The 22,690-nt window shown below is 47.0% G+C and overlaps 1 protein-coding gene across 2 annotated transcripts in view; it reads left to right on the forward strand.

The window, feature by feature from the left end:
• Window positions 1-17,358, forward strand: part of GPR20 (G protein-coupled receptor 20) — a 29,746-nt gene extending 12,388 nt beyond the window's left edge. The window contains exons 2-4 of one of the 2 annotated variants that reach the window (XM_081874601.1): window positions 1,924-1,955; window positions 2,007-2,135; window positions 15,467-17,358. In XM_081874601.1, the coding sequence (XP_081730727.1) occupies window positions 15,488-16,525 (1,038 nt within the window). In that variant the 5' untranslated portion in view covers window positions 1,924-1,955; window positions 2,007-2,135; window positions 15,467-15,487 and the 3' untranslated portion in view covers window positions 16,526-17,358. Of the gene's footprint in view, window positions 1-1,923; window positions 2,136-15,466 lie in introns of both variants that reach the window. The other variant, XM_081874600.1, reaches the window with a different exon arrangement.
• The last annotated feature ends 5,332 nt before the right edge of the window (window positions 17,359-22,690 follow it).

Below are 22,690 nucleotides of genomic sequence, written 5' to 3' on the forward strand. Positions count from 1 at the left end.
GGTGGCAGTTAGGCATTGGAATAATGTGTTGTGATGTGTCGAAGAGCTAGGTGTGGCCATCGCCTATGTCTTCAATTTTTGGGTATTCCGTTAAAGGAATCCGGCGGTCGTGTACTCTGTCCGATGCCTGCTTGGCGGGAGGCCATGGCACGACCCTCGGTGACATCAGGGGAGAGCCTATAGTTGGATGAGCATCAACAGACCCCATCTACTGGTGAATAAACCCCCTTGTTTTAGACATCGAATGCCTAAGCCAATACCTTATCACTGCTGTAATCAATAAAGTTGTGGCCTTTTCTTGCCCATTAACCTTATATCACGTGTCCTTGTGTATTCATTCCACATTGCGGGGGTCGGGTCCTCGAACCACAATGCCCCTTCCTGGGAAACAAAAACCCCACTATTGTTTTGCATGTCCTGCTAACTTCTCATCTTGTGATGTGATCTATATGAGATTTCCCTTGGAGGCTGGCAAGAGTATTGTTAGCCCAGAAATGGAAACAAGAAGAAATTCCGACAAAAGAAGAATGGCAGGCGAAATTAATGGACTACACAGAATTGGACAAAATGACAGGAAGGATTCGAAACTTGCAGGACCAGAGATTTACAGAAGATTGGAAGAAGTATATGAGTTATTTGAAGAGCAACTGTAATCAAATTATGCTAGTAGGACTACAAGAAGTATTGTAAGGAGAAATATACGAAGTGTTACAAAGTAGAAAAAGATAGAGATATTGGTTATGAGTTTGAAATCTAATAGGGAAGATAAGAAATGCATACTGAGAGATTAGACTGGAAAAAATTTCAGACAAGATTGATGGAAGTCAAAAATTTGAATAAGATGTAAAAGTATGTTTAATTACTGTTGAAAATGATATGTTAAAAAAACTAATAAAAATTATATTAAAAAGAGAGAGAGATTGCCCTTGGAGACAGTTCAGGAACTTTGGCAATACCCATTTAAAGGACATGGCTTCCCTCAAAACATCCTGGGAGCTTTAGTTTGTTAAGGGTGCTGGGAATTGTAGCTGTGTGAAGGATAAATTGCAGCTCCTAGGATTCTTTGGAGGAAGCCAGGACTGTAAAAGCACCATAAATGTACTTTAAATGTAAGGTGGTGATGTGACTTGCAGCAATTTGACAAAATGGCTCTCATGCTGAGCTGAGCACACATGACATCAGTTTTTAAAGAATCCCACTGGTTAGCATTTAGTTTCCAGGCTAGACTCAAAGTGTTTGCTTTAAAAAAGAAGGGTGTGATGGATTCAGGATAGTTGAGAGAGCATATTCCCCCAAATACCCTCTGCAGTGAGAAGTGCTTTTTTATATGCTGTGGTCTTTTTATGTGAACCACCCTGAGACCTCCAGTATAGGACAGTTTATAAATAAAAATAAATATAATACCACCATCAGAGATGAGATTCACTTCAGTTCTTCCAGAACAGAAGCCTTTTTAGTGGTGGCCCCATTGGTTAAAGAACCCTCTCCCAGTCTTGTTTCACTCGCCCATTCAGAAAAACCAGAAGCACATTCTTCTTTTCCAGTGGCCTTTGTGCTGCTAGAATCTAGATTTTAAGCCTTGCCTCCCTCTTTATAGTGTGTGTGTGTTTGGATTCCAGATTAATGTTTATTGGGTTTTAACTTCGTATCTCTCTGTGTCTCTCTAAGCCACCTTGAGCATATTTGCTCACAAGCAAAGGGACACAGAGGGTTCCTCCCCCCCCCCATGCCTTGGTCCGGAATAAATAAATAAATAAATAGAGCCACCCTGCAAGGCTTAAATACTCAGCAAGTCCCATGCCACTTCATAAATTTCCAAGAGATTTGAGGCAGCGAGCCAGGAGATTGCAAAGCAGTTTGGAGTACAGACAGAAGACAAGGAGTTTCATTTTTTCCCCTCCTCTCTCTCTTTTCGGTTTCCAGTGCCTATTCCACACTTTGCTGCCTGTCTTCGCGTCCAACGCTATATTTAGAAGGAGGAGGGAGAAAGAAAGAAAGAAAGAAAGAAAGAAAGAAAGAAAGAAAGAAAGAAAGAAGGAAAGAAAGAAAGGGATTTCCCCCCCTTCTTCTAGAGGCATTACTTTCCATTCGGAATAACTCCCAAGCATCTTGAATGAAAAGCACCGATTCCACAGGTAAGGTTTTGTTCTTGTTTTTACTGTCTCTGCTTCTCCGCAGCCCAGACTGCATGGACACTGGACTTTTAAAGCACACATCCCCTCACCCCAAAGAACCCTGGGAGCTGTAATTAGTGCTGAGAACTGCAGCTTTGTGGGGGTAAACTACAGTTCCCAGAATCCTTTGGTTGGGGTGAAAGAATGTCCTCATCTGACCCTGGTCAGAGACCTCAACTTGCTTTCTGTTTCCCATTTAAGAAATTACTTCTGGTTTTAATTTGACATTCCTCCCCCCCCCCCAAGGAAAATATATAATGTTTTGATTTTTATTATTACTTACATTTTGATTTGTTGCTACTGGCCAGGGTATACGTGTGCTCAACTTACAATAGATATATAATAATGCAAAACGAACATCGCCAGTATTTGGCTATTAACTGAAGCAATACCCAGCTTCTACTTTTCTCCAAAATTTCCAACGCAGCTCCCCAACTCCAAAATATGTATAACGAGGTATATGCGGGAAAAATGCATTGTGTTAGCAATAGTAATATGCAAAAAATGTAATATATTAGTGAAAGTCACATGCAGAAAGGTGTTTCAGGATGTGCAGATCAGGTAAACCAAATTTCTTCCCCATCTCTAGCTGAAGGGAGATTCTGCAAGTCACAGCAGACTAGTGGGGGCTGATGGTTTGACTCAGGATGAGACAACCTTCCTCGCCAGGTTGTGGACTCTCCTTCTTGGGTGTTTTTAAGCAGAGACTGGATGGCCATCTGTCATGGATGCTTTCTGTGACATTCCTAGATGACCTTAGGAACCCCTTCCAACTCTATGAGACAGTTCTTTCAATTCTTTATCCACAGTAGCCTATGTGTGTTGAATCCCTTCTAGAATCCCATGTGAAGCTCCCAGGGGCTCCACAAACCTCTCACCTTGACAAGAAGCATCATCATACTGGTTTTCCCAGTAGTGATGTATGGAAGTGAGAGCTGGACCATAAAGAAGGCTGATCGCCGAAGAATAGATGCTTTTGAATTCTGCTCCAGTACTTTAGTCACCTCATGAGAAGAGAAGACTCCCTGGAAAAGACCCTGATGCTGGGAAAGATGGAGGGCACAAGGAGAAGGGGACGACAGAGGACGATATGGTTGGACAGTGTTCTCAAAGCTACCAGCATGAGTTTGACCAAACTGCGGGAGGCAGTGGAAGACAGGAGTACCTGGCGTGCTCTGGTCCATGGGGTCACGAAGAGTCGGACACAACTAAACGACTAAACAACAACAACACATCCAGTGGGCAAGGCCCTTTTTACCTTTAAACCCTGGTCCCCATGCCAGCTGCTCCCCTTCAGTATCCCTTAGCAATACTTTCTCTGAGGAGCCAACCAGAAACCAGAAATAAGTTTTTGTGCAGATCCTCCATCCACAAGCCAATCAGGGACCCAACCAGATGGGTCATGCAAGGAAGATGGTTTAGAGTTGCAAATTGGACACCAGCTTCCAGAACAGCCTTGCACCTGCATGTGGAGAACATGCATATTATTATTATTATTATTATTATTATTATTATTATTATTACCCCACCCATTTGGCTGTGTTTCCCCAACCACTCTGGGCAGCTTCCAGCAGAATATAAAAACATTAAAAAAACCAAACGTAAAAAAAATCCTAATACTACCTTCAAATGTCTTCTAAAACGTGTACAGTGGTACCTCAGGTTAAGAACTTAATTCGTTCTGGAGGTCCGTTCTTAACCTGAAACTGTTCTTAACCTGAAGCATCACTTTAGCTAATGGGGCCTCCCATTGCTGCTGACTTGCCGGAGCATGATTTCTGTTCTCATCCTGAAGCAAAGTTCTTAACCCGAGGTACTATTTCTGGGTTAGCGGAGTCTGTAACCTGAAGCGTATGTAACCCAAGGTACCACTGTAGTTCTTTATCTTCTTGACACCTGATGGGAGGGCTCTACCACTGAGAAGGCCCTTTGCCTGCTTCACCTCATGCAGTGAGGGAACCGCCAGAAGACCCTCAGAGCTGGACCTCGGTGTCTGGGCTGAACGATGGGGGTGGAGACGCTCCTTCAGGTCTACTGGGCTGAGGCCGTTCAGGGTTTTAAAGGTCAGCACCAACACTTGTGCTCAGAAACGTACTGGGAGTCAGTCACCCACAGTCAACAGTCTTGCTGCTGCATTCTGGATTAGTTGTAGTTTCCAAGTCAACTTCCAAGGTTCCCTCCCCATCGTACACAAACACCTGCTGTTGGCTCCTCACCTGTGCACAACCACACCCAGCCATGAAGCTCGTTGGAGGACCATCAGGCAGTCCAACGAAGAAGATAAGAGGAGGAGGAGGAGGTTGAGGAGTTTGGATTTGATATCCCACTTTATCACTACCCGAAGGAGTCTCAAAGTGGCTAACATTCTCCTTTCCCTTCCTCCCCCACAACAAACACTCTGTGAGGTGAGTGAGGCTGAGAGACTTCAGAGAAGTATGACTAGACCAAGGTCACCCAGCAGCTGCATGTGGAGGAGCAGAGACGCGAACCCAGTTCACCAGATTACGAGTCTATCACTCTTAACCACCACACCACACTGACTCTCACACTTAGCAACTAGAAGGGCAGTTGTGATGATTTAGTGGGTGAAATCCATGCCTACGTCCTGAAGTTCTTTTAAGGCTATGAATGTCAATGGAATAATAATAATAATAATAATGGAATAATAATATTAGTAATACAGAAAAGTACAGCTGTCTAGATCCATGGCATTTCCTGTGAGTTTGGCTTCTGTTGCTGTGGCTGCTGTAAGAAAGGAGGAAGAGGGGTACAGAAGCAGGACTAGTCTGGAATCCTACCCCCGCCTCCAAATACCTGTACTTGGGTGCTTTTGAGATCTTCCATCTTTGGCCTTTGGGGTTGTCTTTTTGCCCTCAAGTGCCCGGCAACAGGTTTTTAACACATGCCTTGTTGGGACCTTTCCTGGGCACCTGGTGTGCAGGTGTTGGGCGAGGCAGGTATTGGTCCTGCCTGGGACTAGACAAACATAGAGACTGTCAAGGGCATGATCCGCTGCAGGCATTCGATTTGGAGGGTCACGCCATTAATGCTTGTTGTTGTTGTTGTTTAGTCGTTTAGTTGTGTCCGACTCTTCGTGACCCCATGGACCAGAGCACGCCAGGCACTCCTGACTTCCACTGCCTCCCGCAGTTTGGTCAAACTCATGCTGGTAGCTTCGAGAACACTGTCCCAGCACCTCGTCCTCTGTCGTCCCCTTCTCCTTGTGCCCTCCATCTTTCCCAACATCAGGGTCTTTTCCAGGGAGTCTTATCTTATCATGAGGTGGCCAAAGTCTTGGAGCCTCAGCTTCACGATCTGTCCTTCCAGTGAGCACTCAGGGCTGATTTCCTTCAGAATGGAGAGGTTTGATCTTCTTGCAGTCCATGGGACTCTCAAGAGTCTCCTCCAGCACCATAATTCAAAAGCATCAATTCTTTGGCAATCAGCCTTCTTTATGGTCCAGCTTTCACTTCCAAACATCACTACTGGGAAAACCAGAGCTTTAACTATACCTCTGCTAGCCTGCTCTAAATCTTTCCATCTTTGCCCCCCAGGCAATCAGCTGTGGGTACATCAGAAACTGCTCAAGCTCAGAGGAACCTGTGGCTGCTGATGTTTGTGTTGTTGTTGTTTTTTAACACAGCAGCCTTGTATCTTTAAGTCAGCAGCCTTGCAGCAACTGCAAAGTGTCCACTCAAAGCCCAGCCAAGAGGGAGAGAGTCCGTGTGGTGTCTGTAAATCTTCTCCAGTGTCATTTCACCCTTATTAGGCAGTTAACAGTTTTATATAAATAGTACATCTGTCCGGGGATTAGTGCGGCAAGAGGATGTTTACAGTGTGTGTATTTGCCACTGTGTCCTTAGAATAAACACCTTTCATTGCACTCAAGGTGACCAGATGTAGTATGGTGTGAGGGTGGGGGCTACCCCCTCCCCCACTCAAAGCTGGATTCGGGTAACTTGTCCATATGGCAGCAAGCCATGCTCCCCGTTGAATGCCGAGCTACAGAACTGGGAGCGCGGAAATTATTTAAGCATCGCATCGTCTTCCAAAGGGAAGACAGAGGAGGATCAGCGGCTCTTAACTGGGAGATGGAACCTCTTGGTCAAGAGGCCGGGATTCCCTGCACCCAAATTTCTGGGAGAGATGGCCTTCATGCCCTGTTGATGGGGATGCCCTGTTCGTGATTGAAAGACGGTGCTGTATTTATTCTGAGGCAGGAGGAAGATGCAGGAGAGGGGAAAAGGAGCCACCTCTTTATAGTTCATGGATAGGCAAACTAACGCCCAGGGGCCAGATGTGGCCCAATCGCCTTCTAAATCCGGCCTGCGGATGGTCCGGGAATCAGCGTGTTTTTACATGAGTAGAATGTGTCCTTTTATTTAAAATGCATCTTTGGGTTCTTTGTGGGGCATAGGAATTCGTTCATTTCCCCCCCCCCTCAAAATATAGTCCAGCCCCCCCACCACAAGGTCTGAGGGACAATGGACCGGCCCCCTGCTGAAAAAAAATGCTGACCCCTGGCATAGTTAAACTACAGAATTTGGTACGAAAGGATGCAGCACCGAGAACCAGTGTGGTGTAGTTGTTAAGAGTGGTTAAGAGCGATAGACTCATAATCTGGGGAACCGGGTTCGCGTCTCCGCTCCTCCACATGCTGGGTGACCTTGGGCTAGTCACACTTCTCTGAAGTCTCTCAGCCCCACTCACCTCACAGAGTGTTTGTTGTGGGGGAGGAAGGGTAAGGAGATTGTTAGCCGCTTTGAGACTCCTTCGGGTAGTGATAAAGCGGGATATCAAATCCAAACTCCTCAACCTCCTCCTCCTCCTCCTCCTCTTCTTCTTCTCATCGGCTTAGATGGGTTTCGTGTTTGGTGCGAAGTTGGCCAATGTAGGAATCAGGACACTAAACTGGCTGGGTCTTTGGTCTGATTCAGCAGGGCTCTGATTTTCTTATGGAGTCTCAGCATCTTGTGCTACGTAAGAACATGAGGAGAGCCTGCTGGATGAGGCCAATGGCCCATCTGGTCCAGCATCCTGTTCTCACCATGGCCGACCAGATGCCTGTGAGAAACCATCAAGCTGGATTCAAGCACAAGAGCATTCTCCTCTTCTGTGGTTTCCAGAAACTGGTACCCAGAAGCAGAGCAGAGCCATCGCGGCCTGTAGGCATCAATTGCCCTCCCCTCCTCCATGAATTTGTCCAATCCTCTTTTTAAAGCCATCAACTGCTTCTTGGGGAAGGAAGTTCCATAGTTGCTGCACTGCAGGGGGGAAACCAGTTCCTTTTATGTGTGTACTGAATCTTTCAACAATGAAGGGCACTGGGTGTGTTGCAGGAATTCATGTATATGTTGGGGGGAGGGTTTGCCCCTCCAGCAGATATCATGCACATGCAGCCCACTACCAAAATCAGCACAAACACTTTTGTGACTTTTGTGATTTGTCCCTACGAAACACTTCATCAGTTTCTTCCTATCAATTCAAAGGGCCTTTGCTGCACGATACCAAATGTAAGAATTCACTGATAAATGTATCTATGTACTGGCTCACAGGGAAAACTTCAGAAATTCATATAGACATGTGAGCTCAGCTACTCAGCAGCCCCTCTGCCTGAGTGATAATTCCTGGCATCCTGATACCTGAGTGCCAGACAGGTAGCCATTCCAGAAATAACAAACCCAGATGAAGACGAAAGGGTGTGATTAACTTGGCTGGGAAACAGGGAAATGTAAATATCTCTTTTGTTACACTTGATGGGTGTTTGGTGGAGGGCAAGGGGAACCATGGGGCAGGGTCCAGGATGCTCAGATTACTGCCACCAGACCTCCCCTTTCATGATGTAACCACGATGTATTAGTGATGTAGTTTGGGGGGGGGTAACATGGGGATTAGCAGCTAATAAAAGTTGGGGTTCTCTTTTGTTTGGGGCTTCCATCTTGTTCCACCTGGTGGCAGGTGGGAGTCCTGTTGCGACAGTCTTCAATAAAGACCAAGCCTACTGGCTGCTGTTTTGCTTTGGTATTCCTGGCTGGTGTCCTTGTTTTTTTGGCCAAGGGATCCATCACCGCCTCGCAGGGTTGTTGGGAGGATAAAATGGAGGAGAGCCATGCAAGTTGCCCTGAGCTTCTTTCAGGGAAGGTGGGATGGGAATGCAGCAAAATAAAAGAATCCATCAACATATGGTGCCAGTAGCAGGAAAGAGATCTGAGGTACTATTGGCCAATGGTCAACCTCCCTTTTGAGGGGCAAGGTGTTCTGGTAGGTGGTGGCCGTGAGGTTCCAAGTGTTTTTGTGTAAAATGGATGATCTGGACCCATTCTCGTCATAGAAAATGAGAAGAACCTGCTGGATTAGATCAATGGCCCACCTAGTCCAGTGGCCAACCAGATGCCTGCAGAAAACCAGCAAGCAGGTTTCATGCACAAGGGACCTCTCCACTCCTGTGGTTTCCAGCAACTGGTATTCAGAAGAATTGCTGCCTCCAACAGTGGAGGCACAACACATCCATCCTGGCAAGGAGCCATTGATAACTTTCTCCTGTATGAATTTGTCCAATCCTCTTTGGAAGTCATCCAAGTTGGTGACCATCATTGGTGCCTGGCCTGGTTTGGGGACTGAAATCAATTGTACTGTGCTGGGAAGAGATATGTGTCTCCTCCTGCTCTGTGTAGTGTGATCCCTATTAAGATCCTTTCCTGCTCCCCCAGCCCAACCCATGTATACCTCTACTTTGGGAAGAAAAATCAAGATTTGTAGCTCAATGTGACACATTTAGAGGCTGTCTTGTTTTGGCCCTGAGCTGCTATCTGACTTTTCCTCCCAAAGCTTGTGATGGGCTTGTGTGTGGGAGCTGAGGGGATGTGTATACACAATATAATTGTCCCAGCCTCCCCAATAAAATGTTTTTTTACGAGGCTTTAAGTGTGTGCGCCGATAAATATAGAGATGAGTGAGGAACCAATTCCACTCAGCCCCGACGCAGTGTCTCTTTTAAGAGAGCTCTTCAAATCAAGGGAATATTTTTAGCCGCTGTGACTTCAGCAGGGAAAATACCCTGAGAAGACAAAGCTTGGGAGATAAAAACAACAACAACCACCCCAAATGCGCCACCCAACAAGAAGGACTTAGCCACACTCCCTGCTCTTTCCAGGGAGAGCTCCCCACTTTAATGTTCCATGTCTGAGTTTGTGGGTTGTTTGGATCAGAGCTTTTCCCACAAAAAGCCACTCTCTGAAGCTGAATTGGATCAAATTTCCATTCCGGTTTCCCCACAGATTTGTGTTTGCTCCAATTGAGCTTTAAAGAGCGGGTTTCCGCGGGGAAAGTTCTGGAGCAAGTTCTGTGATATTTTGATTGATGGGTTGAATCATACAATTGTAGAGTTGGAAGGGACCCCCAGGCATAGCTGTCAACTTTTCCCTTTTCTTGCGAGGAATCCTATTCGGAATAAGGGAATTTCCCTTAAAAATGGGGAAAGTTGACAGCTATGCCCCCAGGATCATCTAGTCGAACCCCTTGCAATGCAGGAATCTCGACTAAAGCATCCATGTCAGATGGATATCCAACCTCTGCTTGAAAACCTCCAAGGAAGGAGAGTCCATAACCTTCCAAGGGAGTCTGCTCCACTGTCAAACAGTTTTTACTGCCAGAAATCTCTTCCATATCTAGTCAAAAGCTCCTCTCTTGTCCTCGGTCTTGTATACCTGAAGGAGCGTCTCCACCCCCATCGTTCTGCCCGGACGCTGAGGTCCAGCGCCAAGGGCCTTCTGGCGGTTCCCTCATTGCGAGAAGTGAGGTTACAGGGAACCAGGCAGAGGGCCTTCTTGGTAGTGGCGCCTGCCCTGTGGAACGCCCTCCCCGCAGATGTCAAGGCAATAAACAACTATTTTACTTTTAAAAGACAACTGAAGGCAACCCTCTTTAGGGAAGTTTTTAATGTCTAATGCTGTATTGTTTTAAATATTCAGTTGGAAGCCGCCCAGAGTGGCTGGGGAAACCCAGCCAGATGGGCTGGGTATAAATAATAAATTATTATTATTATTATTATTATTATTATTATTATTATTATTATTATTATTATCTCTTGTCACTTGAAGCCATTGGTTCTCAGGTCCTACCCTTCAGAGCAGGAGAAAACAAGCTTGCTCCATCTTACATGTAATGGCCCTTGAGATATTTGAAGATGGCCATCATATCTCCTCTCAGTCTCCTCTTTTCCAGGCTAAACATACTCAGCTCCTTCAACTGTTCCTCATAAGGCTTGGTTTCCAGACCCTTGATCATCTTGGTTGCCCTCCTCTGCACACCTTCCAGCTTGTCAACATCCTTCTTAGATTGCGGTGTCCAGAATTGGACACAGTATTCCAGGTGTGGTCTGACTAAAGCAGAATAGAGTGGCACTATCACTTCCCTTCAACTGATTAAAAATATTAAAAAATAGTCTAGTAGCACCTTAAAGACCAACTAAGTTTGTTGGGCTTTTATGTGCATGCACAGTTCTTCAGATACACTGAAACAGAAGTCACCAGACCCTTATATATAGTGGGAGGGTGGGGTATTTCTCAGAAGGGTAGTAGGAGATGGGTGATTGGCTCAATGGGTATGCTAAACCTGTTGACGGCTGATAATGACTGCAATTAGTCCTACAGGAAAAAGGAAGGGATAGCATGCAGGTATCAAAAATAGCTTTAGCATATGTTATGAGACAAGAATCCAATATCTCTATTCAGACCAGGTCTCTCCATAGTTTTCAGTTTGGTAATAAGTTGTACTGGACACTAGACGTCTGTTGTTGGTTGATTTCATAAAATGTGACACCACTTGACTTTAAAAAAGGGGGGGGGGACAACAACCTGGAAAGCGGTTTATTAAAAAGATAAAACAATGCTATTATCAATAAGAAAATTTAGCAAGAATAACGCAACACAAGGCTTTCAAAAAGTTAAACTAACAATAGACAAAAAACAGATGAAAACTCACACCACCTTTCTAAACATCTAGGTAGGCTTGTCTAAACAAAAACATTTTAAAGGTAAAGGGGATCCCTGACCATTAGGTCCAGTCATGGCCGACTCTGAGGTTGCGGCGCCCATCTCGCTTTATTGGCCGAGGGAGCCAACGTACAGCTTCCGGGTCATGTGGCCAGCATGACTAACTAAGCCACTTCTGGCAAACCAGAGCAGCGCACAGAAACGCCATTTACCTTCCTGCCAGAGCGGTACCTATTTATCTACTTGCACATTTACGTGATTTCGAACTGCTAGGTTGGCAGGAGCTGGGACCGAGCAACGGGAGCTCACCCCATCGCGGGGATTCGAACCGCCGACCTTCTGATCAGCAAGTCCTAGGCTCTGTGGTTTAACTCACAGCGCCAGCGCAAAAGAGGAGACAATGAAGGCATCTTCCTGATTTTAATAAGCAAGGAGTTCCAAAGTGTCCTGTTGGTGCACATGGTGCTCAGCCAAAAAGGTGCAAAATAATAGTAATATTTTTTTAAAAAAACCTACTGAGAAGATCAATAAAAAAGCAACTGTACCAAAAGGAATTATGGTGAAAATAAGAAATATTTTTGGGGGGGCACCAATTTTTGTCCTTGCGGGGGGTGCCACGTTACCAAAAGCAGCCCCTGCCTTCAGGGTGGTTGCAACTCCCCTTGCTGCCCTGCCTGGCTCTGAGTCCTTTCTCCCAGTTTCATGCAGAGACTCTCTCTTCTGCTCTTCACAGCAGCCTCTTCTTCCTGCCTCTCGGCCTTCATCAGGGCACTGGAGGAGCCCTCTCTGAAGGCACAGCCAGCCTTTCTCACTTTCCACAAAAGTAAAATACCATATTTGGCCAATCTGAGCTGGAGCAGAGCAAGAACTTGCCAAGAGACAAAGTGAACCCTTTGAAAGAAAGAAAGAAAGTTTTAACCCTTCATTTATAAATAAAATGATAAATCACTGGGAGAAAGTTTAAACACAGAGGTTTTGGAGAATTAAACAGGGTTGGGGGGGAGGGAATTTGCCCAGCAGGAGGAGCAAGAAAGAGGCAATAATAATAATAACTTTGATTCAAGTCTGGGAGATGCAGGAAGCCAGAAATGTTAATGCAGACCGTTTGTTTAAATTGCGCTTTTTTGAGTTTTCACGCCAGGAAAATGCATCTTTGTATCTCGCCTTCTTTCTCAGGAATGTAGGAGGATGCCTTATACTTGAGGCCGTGTTCCCACCATACATTGAATTCGCTCCAATACCTCTTTAAACAGCCATGGCTTCTCCCAAAGAATTCTGGGAGCTGCAGTTTGCTAGAGGAGCTGGGAGTTGTTAGAAAACCGCTGTGCCCTATGCCATTCTCAGAGTGGTCTTACAATCAATCCATCTAGTCCAGTGTTGTCCAATAGGCAGCTGGAGATTTCAGGTCCTTAAGGTCGCGGCTGGCACTGTGGATTAAACCACAGAGCCTAGGACTTGCCGATCAGAAGGTCGGTGGTTCGAATCCCCGCAACGGGGTGAGCTCCCGTTGCTCGATCCCTGCTCCTGCCAACCTAGCAGTTCAAAAGCACATCAAAGTGCAAGTAGATAAATAGGTACCACTCCGGCGGGAAGGTAAACGGCATTTATGTGTGCGGCTCTGGTTCGCCAGAAGCGGCTTAGTCATGCTGGCTACATGACCCAGAAGCTGTACGCCGGCTCCCTTGGTCAATAAAGCGAGATGAGCGCCGCAACTTCACAGTCTCTGGGTTAGGCATGTACCCTCCAACACAACACAGATCAAAATAACAAACAAACAATTTTTTATTTATACCCCGCCCTTCCAGGTTTAAAAACCAGGCTCAGGGCAGCTAACAGCAAATATAAAACTTTGATTAAAATGCGACTTGAAAACAGCATAAAATACAACATAAAATGCAGCGTCAATAGCAATAAAATTCTTAAATTCAAGGGTCATTTTGGGAAAGGAAGGAAGGAAGGAAGGAAGGAAGGAAGGAAGGAAGGAAGGAAGGAAGGAAGGAAGGAAGGACCCAGTCAGTAGACATCAAGTGATCACGAGGGCTAACTGGCCAAGTTGGTCCTACTAGGGCCAGCAAGCAGACCAGGGAAGAATTTAAATATGGGGTCCCAGAGAGGGTTTCTTCATAGAAGAGGAAAGGGGGAAGGGAATAGAGGATCAGGCTAATTCATATTGAAGGTCAGGCGGAATAGCTCTGTCTTACAGGCCCTGCAGAAGGAGATCAAGTCCTGCAGGGCCCTAGTCTTGTGTGACAGAGCATTCCACCAGGTTGGAGCCATCACTGAAAAAGCCATGGCCCTGGTGAAGAATAGTCTGGCTTCCTTAGGGCCCAGGACCTTTAAGCTATTATTATTCATGGACCTTAGGGTCCTCTGTGGGGCATACCAGGAGAGGCGGTCCTGTAGGTACGAGGGTCCTAGGCCGTGAAGGGCTTTAAAGGTCAAAACCAGCACCTTAAACCTGACCCTATACTCCACCAGGAGCCAGTGCAGCTGGTAGAGCACTGGATGAATATGCTCCCATGGCAGAGACCCTGTGAGGAGCCTCGCTGCAGCATTCTGCACCCACTGGAGTTTCTGGGACAGCTTCAAGGCAGCCCCGCATAGAGCGAGTTACAGTAGTCAAGCCTGGAGGTGACTGTTGCATGGATCATTGTGGCCAGGAAAGGTAAATAGGGACATTTCTCACTGTCCCCAACTGACCCTCCTCATTTGCAGTTCCTTATATGAAAATCATGCACTGTTATTGAGGTAGAAAGATTTGCACACGGAGGGGTTTTGCACACGGAGGGGTTTTGCACACGGAGGGGTTTTGCACCAAGACCTATGCTGGGTCACAAAACATGTTCAGATCAATTGCCTGTGTGGAGTATGGCCCAGAGTCCTTGCACAGTCAAGACTTGGTTTTGAGCCTAGCTTCCCTACAAAAGCCCTGCAACCTGTTTCATGTAAGAACAATATGGCAACAGCAACAACAGTTTCTCTGGGCATGTGCAAATTGCCGTTTCCCTCACCACTGAGCATCCAGACATATCTGGAAATAAGGGCAGGGCCAGGCCAGGTTTTGAGTCCTTGCATCTCCAAATTCGAAAAAGAATAATGGGATTCAACATGTATTACTGTCATTGCATGTCAGGGGACTGCCATCGGAACAGGGGAGGAAGGCGGGGGGGCTGTTGGGATACGGAGAGCCTCCAAAACTCCTGAGGAGCAGTTCCTCTTCCAGCTATGATAAAAGCCACACCTCCAGTGGAGAAGAGAGGGTGTCTGGTCCCGTGGGTTACCCGAGAGGCGAGGTCCAAGTCCGGTCTGTGGTCAAAGGTGCAACGTGGAGGCAGTCCGTAGTAGCTGAAGCTGGGTGCAGGGCAGGGAGTCGGGTGAAGTCAGGAACAGGCATGCAAGCAGGGAGCCAGGACGGGTCAGGAGCTCCGGCAGGAAAGCAGGACAGGGTTAGGCAGGAACTAGCAACCAGCAATGTTGCTCCCGCAACTTGGGACTGGGGCTGGCTGGCTTTTATCTGCCCCGATGCATAGGGCAGCCCCGATCCTCTGGTGACTCACCTCTCCTGGCCTGGAGGTGAGCACTCCTTCTGTGGGAACTTAGTTCCTTCCGCCTCTCTGCCCCGAGCCTCTGCAGCTCAGGAGAGGCTGGAGGGTTACCGGACCCAGAGGCAACCTCAGCTTCCTCTGACGGGGCTGAGAGTGGAGCACCTGCAGGCAATGGGTCCTCCATCACCTCAGGAGCCAGAACAGACTCAGCTGATGCCTGCACCTGAGAATCAGCACAGGTGAGGACCCTTCAGGCTCAGGCCCCAGCCCAGGCTCAGCTGGTTCTGGAGGCGGGGAATCCTGTTCAGGCTGGGATCCCTCAGGTTCAGCCTCCGAGTCCAAATCCCAGGCTATCACAGAGGGAAGGGGGCAGCCAAGCGAGGAGAGGGCTTGAGGATGCTGCTGAGAGCCCCAGAGCCTCACCTAGCCAGGCTGGCCAGGAGGGATGCACGCCCCTTCCGTCGCCCAGCTTGCGCAGAGGGGTGAAACGTAACGAGGGGGAGGAGGAGGCTTGGGGTGCCGATGTTCTTATGTTGGGGGAGAAACCAAAAGGGGCCACTCCCGGATTCTGCAAGTGACTAAGACGGACATGAACTTTGTGGATCTGCACTGTAAATCGTTTGCACAAATAAAACCTGTAAAAGACAGGTCCGAGTCCTGCCTGGTTACTCACGAGCAACCACCACCCGCATCTGACATTACAGTTCTGTGCAAATGTGAAACTGAGACTGACTCTTTGCTTATTGTCTTGCAGGTGCCTGTAAAACACTCGACCATGGCATCTTCCAATGACTCCACAGTCTCGTCCAATTACACCACTTACAGCCTGTTCAACAAATTTGTCCACCTCGATGGAGAACTGTCGGACACGTTTTATACCCTGTGGATAGTGCTGGTGGTGATCAATGCCATCATTTTCCTGGTGGGCGTGGTGTTGAACTCTCTGGCTCTTTACGTCTTTTGCTTCCGCACCAAGACGAAAACCACCTCGGTCATCTACACCATCAACCTGATCATCACCGACTTGCTGGTGGGCTTCTCGTTGCCCATCCGGATCATCATGCACTATAGCGCCAGGAACTGCCAGAGGTGTGCCCTCGTCCACATCTTCACCTACTTTGTCAACATGTATTGCAGCATCCTCTTCCTCACCTGCATCTGCATCGACCGGTACCTGGCCATTGTCCAGGTGGAAGCCTCCCGCCGGTGGAGGAACCCCAACTACGCCAAAGGCATCTGCATTTTCATCTGGGTCTTTGCCACCGTGGTCACCTTCTCCATCCTCACCATGGCCATGCAGTTCTCAGACTGCTGCATCGCCCAGATCCTGCCCCTCATGGTCTGCGAGTACCTGTTCCCTCTTGTCATCATCACCTTCTTCACCACCAGGATCATGTGCGCCCTCTCCAAGCCGACGCTCATGCACCAGAGTCGCGAGCGGCGCATGAGGGCAGTGCAGCTCCTCATCACGGTCCTCATCATCTTCATGATCTGCTTCACTCCTTTCCACGTGCGCCAGCTGGCCATCTCCATCAACCCGGCTATGCCCAATGACATCAGCTTGATCGTCTACCATGTGACCGTCACCTTGAGCAGCCTCAACAGCTGCATGGACCCCATCGTCTACTGCTTTGTCACCAACAACTTCCAGTCAACCATGAAGAACATCTTCAGGAAGTCTGAGCCTGAGCAGACCAGTGGAGACATCATCAGCGTAAACAAGGGCTCGGGCTCGAATGCCATTATGGCCTTCTCAAATGCTGTAGGGACCCCACTGGCCCTGCCCTCACCAAATAGTACAGCGAGCTCTTAAAGGCTGGTGCGCCCCCATGTACACTGTTGTAAACGCCAGACTATGCGACACTATTCTCTTTCCTAAGAGTAATTTAGAACACCACGTGGACCTTCATCAAATATGAAGCAACACTCCTTGGGTTCTCCAGTGGCACCAAGAATGGCAGGCTGGCTTTCTCTTGTGGGAATGATATGGTGAGGTCTCCACTTCATTGCCAGTTCCTGGGTTTACACCCCAGGACGGAGTCTGCATCCCGACTTTGCAGCACCAGCTCCCTCAACCTGGGAATCACAGTCGCAGCTACATATTTTGGCAGGTCTGTCCACTTCTCCACAATCACCTGGAGAGAACTTGAAACATAGAAGGGTGTTTTGCTTTTTTGTTCAGATGCCACTCCTATAGACAGTTTCAGCTACGACCGAAGGAAATGTTAACAATGGGTGCTTCCAGACTATTGCTATGTTCAAGTGGAAGTCAGCCATGGACCGGCAAATTTCAGTTGATTTGGCATTCTTATGCAGCAAATCCACTTTTCTCTCCAAAATCGTTAATTTTCTGCAATAAGGAGATTGATGGGGAAATGCAGTGGAGAGTGTGAGATAACAATTGTTTTATGCAACGTTTGTACAATCGACTCACAAAAAAATCAGAATGGATGCTCAATAAACAGTCACTATGGTCTCACCGCCCGACAAACTTTGCACAAATAAATCAGAATGGATGCTGTCTGGAAGCAACCAATGACTTAGAACTTTGAAGGATAATAATAAAGGAGATGAACAATTTTGAGAAATTGGTGGTGGTATTATTATTATTTTTAATGTGTATCCCAACTGAATGCAAAAAGTCAAGAGAGCAATAAACAAGAGATTTATAAGCACGATTAACTATGAGGCTTATTTCTCAGGAATATTATTATTTCTGGAAAAAGTCATCCAAGATAGCTGTGGGCACACTGTGTTTTTCAGGCACTCGGATGTAAGAAAGACCCCAGTGAACTATTTTGGGGATAAAAAGTAAAACCAGGATGTTTCCACAAAGAAATGAGGGAGGGAGGGAGGGAGGGAGGGAGGGAGGGAGGGAGGGAGGGGAGGGAGAATTCTTAACCCCTTCTCTGCCTGCTGATTTTTTGTTGCAGTTTCCCTTCTTATCTGATTTCCATCCCTGCAGGGCTTGTGTCAACTTGTAGGGAATCAGTTGGGGGTAGTTAGGGAAGGTAAAGGTGGTTGTGCTGTGGTCTAAACCACTGAGCCTCTAGAGCTTGCCAATTAGAAGGCCAGTGGTTTCAATCCCCATGAGGGGATGAGCTCCCATTGCTCTGTCCCAGCTCCTGCCAACCTAGCTTTTCAAAAGCACGCCAGTGCAAGTAGATAAATAGGTACCTCTGTGGCAGGAAGGTAAACGGCATTTCCGTGCACTCTGGTTTCCATCATGGTGTTCCATTGCACCAGAAGCGGTTTAGTCCTGCTGGCCACATGACCTAGAAAGCTCTCTTGGCCTGAAAGCGAGATGAGCACCTCAACCAAATTCAAAGGCATAAACCCAGCCAATCAGCGATCACGCAGCGGTGAAGGGATGATATCACTGCATGACATAGACAATTAGATTTGGCTTCATGAGGACATCACTGAGAACAAAGGAGGGAAACTGGGGGATAGAACAAGAAGGGCAATACAACTTGAACTGGTACATGCTTTTGCAGACACTATTCAAAGTAAATTTTAAGTTCTCCTTTGGGTCATCCACTGCCATCTAAGATTTTCCAGACCGCACCTGTCCAAAGACCATTGTGGGGGTGGACTTTGCCACAAAAAAGAGGGAGCCTGCTGGCTGCCTCCATCCCTCACCTCCTTCCCGCCAAATGCCCATCAAAATAGAGCATAGTGGAAAATCTAAAATGTCAACGGCTAGCCCAGTGGAGCACTGCTTTAAAAGATCATGCTTTAAAAAAAAAAAAAATGAACAAAGGAAGCTGGTTTGTCCCTGCTGTCATGACCAGTTTCCCATGCCCAATTCAGTTGACAATCAAAGTTGGCAGTCTTAAAATTGAATGATGGGAGGAAGGCTTCGCCCCAAACTCTTCCCGGGTTCTTGAATAAGTCCAACCATTGAGATTGGAAGAGGAGTGGAGGGCTGTCCATCATCCATCAGGACATTCAGCAGAGGGACCTCGGAGGTAAATATTTGCCATGGGTGTTTAGATTACGCTCCATTAATAGCAGGAAATTAAACAACTGGCAGCCTCCATAGACCTCCTGCTTTCTTCACTGTCCTGACAATCTAAGGCCATCGTGGCAGCAGGCCAGTGGAAAACATTGGAGAGGAAAAGCCACCAAACGGAGAGGATTTTGCTTCGTCAAATCAGGCATCAGGGCCAAGAGTTGCCCTCTTAGTTTCCAAGAGGGGTTCTGTGTCTCTAAACAGTTATCATGCCAGGCAAAATGACACCGATTTCCCCATCCAGTCAAAAAAATAGCAGAAGCTACACCTGTTGAGCTTCCACCCATCAGGCAGCCATTAAGAGCTAGAACCTCTGAGAAGAGGAGTAATTGCACCTAACCCTTCTCATTCCTAAGCAGCAGACTGAGCTGATGGGTTACGTTGAATGTGGGGGAAATGGCAGCATTTTGATTCATGCTTCATCCTGAACACTCTCAAGGTGCTCTGGCCTCAGTCAAGTGAACTTTGCTCCACCTTTGCGGCCTTTTCACAGCAACGGCTCTGAGCAACTGCTGGAAAACTGTTGGCATGAGTTATGTCCTGTTTAGCAGGTAGTGGCAGTTTGTGCTTACTGCACAAACCAAGTTCTCAGTTGCCTGACCCCATTGACCTACTACTATATACAGCGGAACTCATGCAATCCACTCCAGGAGCCCAGCTTCCCTCTCTTTCAAACACTGGGCGGCAGAAACTGATCCGTTGCCTTGCAATTTCAGCCAGTGATTGGACCTCAACTACGTGCCTTGCCTCTATGACACCGTTGTTGTTTTTCAGTTGTTTAGTCGTGTCCGACTTGGCACTAGAAATGTTATATATTTGGGAATCAGATATATCAGAGTTGATGAGCCAGCATGTACACACGTCGCACAATCCAGTTTTCCCAGCTGACATTCGGTTATACTCTATCGGTCCAGATTAATGAATCTGAAACACATGCTATTGTCTAGTAACATACCCAGAGCCGTCTTTCCCATTGGGTTTACTGGCGAGATGTGCCAGGGCATGGCCTCTCAGGGGCGCCCCAGCGAGTGGGGGAGCTGCGTGGCTTCACAGGAGGCCTCCCCTTTCCCTCCTGCATGCCCGCCAGCTGTGCCCTGTCAACCATATGGCTGGCGGGCGTGCAGCTTGCCTCCCAAGCCTCCGCAGGAGAAGAGCGATCCCTGCAGAGACTTAGGATGGAAGCTGTGCCTTGCCAACTATATGGCTGGCAGGCGTGCAGCTTCCTTCCCAAGCCTCCGCGGGAGGAGAGTGATCCCCGCAGAGGCTTGGGAAAAGGTTGACAACTCTGGGAAACGGGGGGTGGGCACACCGGTGGGGTCTTTGAACCACGGCGCCATATATGCTTAAGATGGCCCTGTGGATTCAAAGTCTTCGCTCTGTCTGTAGGCACACTTTGATTGATTAAGGAATACCCATGCTTTTACTATTTGGGAAAACAGCTGAGCTCAGAAGTCGAGCTATGGCAGGGTCCCAGGTTTGATCGTTGGCATCACCAGTTGAGCACAGATCAGAGAGCTGGTCACAGCCAGTCTGAGTCGAACAATAGTGGACAAGGTGGACCAATGGTAAGACATGGTAGGAGCAATAGGAGAGCCCAGGTCCCAACTAGTCCAATGCCCTGTTTTCACAGCCTCAGGTGCCCCAAGGGGAAGCCCAAACACAGGAGCTGAGCATAATAATAATAATAATAATAATAATAATAATAATAATAATAAATTATTTATACCCTGTGTCAGGGCTGAACAATGGGGGAGGAGACGCTCCTTCAGGTATACTGGGCCGAGGCCGTTTAGGGCTTGAAAGATCAGCACCAACACTTTGAATTGTGCTTGGAAACGTACTGGGAGCCAATATGGGTCTTTCAGGACCAGTGTTATGCGGTCTCGGCAGCCGCTCCCAGTCACCTGTCTAGCTGCCACATTCTGGATTAGTTGCAGTTTCTGGGTCACCTTCAAAGGTAGCCCCACGTAGAGCACATTGCAGTAGTCCAAGCGGGAGATAACTAGAGCATGCACCACTCTGGCAAGACACTCTGTGGGCTGGTAGGGTCTCAGCCTGTGTACCAGATGGAGCTGATAAACAGCTGCCCTGGACACAGAATTGAACTGTGCCTCCATGGACAGCTGTGAGTCCAAAATGACTCCCAGGCTGCACACCTGGTCCCTCAGGGGCACACAGTTACCCGAGGACCAGGGAGTCCTCCTCACCTGACCGCCCCCTGTCCCCCCAAAACAGTACTTCTGTCTTGTCAGGATTCAACCTCAATCTGTTAACCACAAATGCAGCATAAGCACAGAAAATTGGAAAACACTGGCCTGCGAGTGCTCCAAATGGAGAACAGCCTTACCAAAGGTGTCATGGACTTTGAAGACACTCGAACTCAGGACAAAAGGGAGAAGCATGCTAAGAGGAAGGCACGCTTGGCAAACCCTCACCAGAATCAACTCCCACCCGGAAACCTATGTTCCCACTGTGGAAGGACGTGTGGATCCAGAATTGGCCTCCACAGTCACTTATGGACTCACTGTTAAAACCATGTTTATGGCATAGCTGTCAAGCGTCCCTTATTTGGCGGGACAGTCCCTTATTCCAGCGCCATGTCCCGCTGCTGTCCCTTATTGATGATGTCTCTTAAATAAGCTACTGAAGGTAATGGGGCCCTTTCTATGTCCAGCTTGCTTTGTCAACAACAAATTGTTGCTGGTTTTTTGTGTTGAATATATGCTATATGGTAATTTATGGACCTAATAGGTATCTAAAGCCATTTGCACGCAGCAAAATATGTATTTTATAAAAGTAATTGTTGATCCCTTATTTTGGCTGCTGATCCCTTTTTTTCGAGGCTGCTGGTCCCTTATTTTCAAATCTGTAAGTTGACAGCTGTGGTTTATGGAAGACAATCTTACTCAGCTACGAGTGATCGCCAGAGAAGAAGATCGTAGTCTGATTAGATGCTAGAAGTTGGTAGGCAGCTGTTCCCGTTTCAGGTTTTCATAGCCTTAAATGTCCAGGCAGATTGTGCTCTAGCAGGTATGAGCAGTGGAAATGGTGAAGAATGTATACTGCTGCCCTCTGCTGGGAAGAATTGCAAACACTTTTCCTTGTCACGAACTGACTTGGCTAACATGGGAAGGTGACTAACAGTATCGTCTCCTCTGACTGACAGAGGATATGTATGTATGACATATGTGTATAATAAACACACACACACAAACATGTGCTCAAATCTGTCAATTTTGGTTTCTCTCTGTTCCTTATTATTCTCAGCATCAGTTAGCAATCTTTTTTTAAAAAAGTCCACAAGACAAAAACAAAACATGATGGTTTTGCAAAGTTCTCCCAATATACACATTTTTGTATGCCTGATTCGCACCTTTCTGCAAAGCAATTGCTCTAACATAGTGCATTTGTGGGATGTTATTTCCCCTAATATATGCAAACTTGTGAACACTAAGCATATTATTATTATTATTATTATTATTATTATTATTATTAATACCCTGCCCTCCCCAGCCAAGACTGGGCTCAAGGCAGCTAACACCAGGTAAAAACAATTGATTAAAATACAACTTAAAAACAAGATTTAGTACAACATTAAAATGCAACCTCATTTCAGTAGGAACTCAAATCAAAAACATTTTGGGGATAAAAACATCCAATCTTCACCAAATCTATGCATTTTTGCTGGGTTCTGCATCCTGGCTGGGTTCTGCATTGCAAAATTCAGAGAAATGCAAATTTTGAAGGATAGCTAAGTTTCGTTTCCCATACTGTTTTTGGGAATGTGAACTAGGTAGGTTCGCCTTTAAATGCAAACTGAATCTAATCTCTCTCCCCACACACACACCGCCCCACTCGCACACACATATTCTTAGGATTGCCACCTGTGTGGCTGCATGAGTGTAAACATCTCAGAAGGTAATGCAACACAGAAAAGCAGAGACAGATGATAATCACTTTGTT

This window comes from Podarcis erhardii (assembly GCF_964252035.2).
Source record: "Podarcis erhardii genome assembly, chromosome: 8".
Classification (NCBI taxonomy): Eukaryota; Metazoa; Chordata; class Lepidosauria; order Squamata; family Lacertidae; genus Podarcis; species Podarcis erhardii.